The sequence below is a fragment of the Paramisgurnus dabryanus genome, chromosome 1 (assembly GCF_030506205.2).
Source record: "Paramisgurnus dabryanus chromosome 1, PD_genome_1.1, whole genome shotgun sequence".
In the NCBI taxonomy this organism is placed as follows: Eukaryota; Metazoa; Chordata; class Actinopteri; order Cypriniformes; family Cobitidae; genus Paramisgurnus; species Paramisgurnus dabryanus.
In genome coordinates this window covers 18,618,975-18,621,702 of record NC_133337.1, presented here as the reverse complement: position 1 = coordinate 18,621,702, position 2,728 = coordinate 18,618,975, and the positions used below count along the sequence as shown (strand labels likewise).

The window sequence follows — 2,728 nt, the reverse complement described above, 5'->3', positions numbered from 1 at the left end:
CTCTCACTCCCATCAGGCCTGAGAGAGAGAGAGGGAGAGAGGGGGTGGAGAGAGAGAGAGGGAGATTTTAAAAAGTTTAAGTAGTGAAAGTACTTCAGTATTTTATAGGTATTATAGGAATTACAACTTGGCTCTTAATTTATAAACAACAGACAAGAACAATAGTGAGATAAATAGTGGGGTATAGATAATAATTAATATAATTTTATAATAGATTAATAAACTTGAGTATGCACTCAGTATTCAGGTGGGATAGTACTTGCCTTGGATTTCAATTCATTTTTATAATGTTTCTTTATTGCTATTAAATAAGAATGTTTACATCCGGCTAAAAGTCATTACGTTTTATTTTTTTGGAAGCTCGGTGTATTGTATAAACAACGTATATTTGGTTATAATAATAGATTTAAGCATGTATTTTTTATGTCGAATGAAGATTTCACGCAGTACTCTATTTTCAGAATGTTCATTTGGTGGTTATATCTCAGTTAAGATGTTTAATGTCTGATTCATCTGTAATGTCCTCACGTGTGCTTTATCGCCGTCTTGTGGACGTACAGCACACTTGGTTTTACGTGACACACACTCAAAACATTGCATGCATTTAAAGACTAAAATGTAATTCATGGTTGTATTGTTGCATGTTTATAACTGGATGAAAAAAGCAAGAGGAACCATTTCTGTAAAAAAATGTTTCATTTTATAAAACATTACATGAGAACTACAATGCTTCTTGTACTGCCAAACATCTTGCAGAAAAACATGAACAAAATACAGATATTCGCTACCAAATGAATTTGCTTTTATTTTAATTTACAAAGCATAACAAAACCCAAAGAGTTGAAAAGTGTTGAACAGATGCTGGATCAACGTCCACAGTCCTATTTATCTGATGGTATAAAAGTTCCTAATGTTCTTTTAGGTGGTCATCCTCTTCCATTCGGCGTATCTCTCCCTTGAGAAAGTTAATGTTTTCTCTGGAGGCTTTCAATCGTTCCTTAAGCTCTGTGATCTCCTGGCTCGTCTTCTTCTTTGCCGCTTCTAATTTTTCTCGTGTTCTTAATTCCAGCTCTGCAACTGTAACACATGTTCACATGCTTAAAACAGAAGTCATTCTAGTGACAAACAAGTGTTACTATTGATAATAATAAAACAGTCACTCACACTCTGTCTCGTGTTTGTACGCCCCTAGCGTCAACTGTCTGGTTGTGTTAAGAAGCTGTTGCATCATGGCTGTCGGGTCTTGAAATATCTGCAAGAATGAGAAGGCACTATTGTCACTGAACCATTTCAATAAAGAAAACAATGCATTAAACATGAAAAATCAGCAAATTATAAGATATGCTGTCAAATTGTTAATTGTGTGTGGATTAACTTCACACCATCTCATCATAGAACTCGGATACAACAGTCTTCTTTGGCATGGCACTCGAGTCTGACTGGAAAAGCTTCAGAAGGTGATACAGGGTGACCTGAAAAAAAATCAAAACACCAAACATATTTGGCTTTTTGAGTTAAAATAGTCCAAAGGTATATTAATCCAGATATGCCATCTAATGCTTCTTACTGGTCTCTCATTTGGATCAATGAAGAAGATTTTGATAATGATTTCAAACTCGCCCCAGCCAGTCTCTGTTATCTCGTATGGTGGCTTTGTAACCACTGAAACAAATTGAATGAGTTTTATGGGTGAATTTTACACAAATGTGATGCTATAATGACATTCTTTCATTATAAAACTGATATTGTAAGAGAAACAGCCCACCTCTTAAAGGATTCCCATAGCTTTCATGCAGTTTAAACTGAATTTTTTTGACATAAGCAGACATGTCCTGTCAATTTAAGGGGGAAAGAATACAGCATAGAATGTTAGGCATTTAATAAAATAACATTCATACAGATCACTTAAAATGTCTAAATAATAATAATAATAATAAACAAAATATTGGTAAACCTCATTTCTGTATGGCTTGACATAAACAGTCCACTGATGAGTGTGACCGTCTTCTTCTCTTTTCTTGCCAAAATACCGTGCAACATTTCCAAACACGATCGGTTTCACGATAGTCACTCCCTTGTATGAAGACATTGTAAGGAATCCGTTAATATAAGTTACGCTCTTATGTGTCAGAATATTAACAATCAAAACAATGCCATAGCACTCGCTGCATGATTGTACCCACCTTTACCCGTCCCCCCGAATCTGGACCAAATTCAGCCATCCTTTTAAACATAGTATACAAAAAGTAAAGTATTATATTCCTAAAACAAGTACAGTTTTGAACGGAACTGAATTTCTGTTTCCATCTGCCATGAGATGTGTTCTTTAATAAAGCCTGTAAATGTAGCACGTATGGATTAGCCTTCGGTTTTAGCTAACACTTTGAGTTGATGTTTTCAAAATAAATGTCCTGACCATTGTTTTTTCCAAGTTTTTTTTTTTAAACAAAAACGATGGTGGTATTTCTTTACAAATATATGTTACATAATTACATTATATAAATATATTACAAAATAAAAATACCCAAATACACGACCGTTTAATAGTTGAGGAGGGTTATTTTTTTCTTTATTAATTCTTATGACACAAAAAAATCTAAAACGATTCAAAACTTTTAACTTGTAGCATCTTCAGTTTAGTCAGCCTGCATAGAATTTGTAAAAAAAAATATTTTGTTATTTTATTAAACAGTCCAATATTAAAACACATTTTTTATTTAGTTATATA

The 2,728-nt window shown here is 33.5% G+C and overlaps 1 protein-coding gene across 1 annotated transcript; it reads right to left on the bottom strand.

Moving 5' to 3' along the window:
- Positions 1–780: 780 nt before the first annotated feature.
- Positions 781–2,408, bottom strand: yeats4 (YEATS domain containing 4). Its single transcript, XM_065264176.2, has 7 exons — positions 2,184–2,408; positions 1,955–2,074; positions 1,766–1,832; positions 1,568–1,662; positions 1,383–1,472; positions 1,165–1,252; positions 781–1,077 (listed from the first exon to the last, which is right to left on the bottom strand). Exons 1-7 carry the CDS (start codon positions 2,232–2,234, stop codon positions 908–910), a joined length of 681 nt encoding a protein of 226 aa, XP_065120248.1. The 5' UTR covers positions 2,235–2,408; the 3' UTR covers positions 781–907.
- Positions 2,409–2,728: the final 320 nt, after the last annotated feature.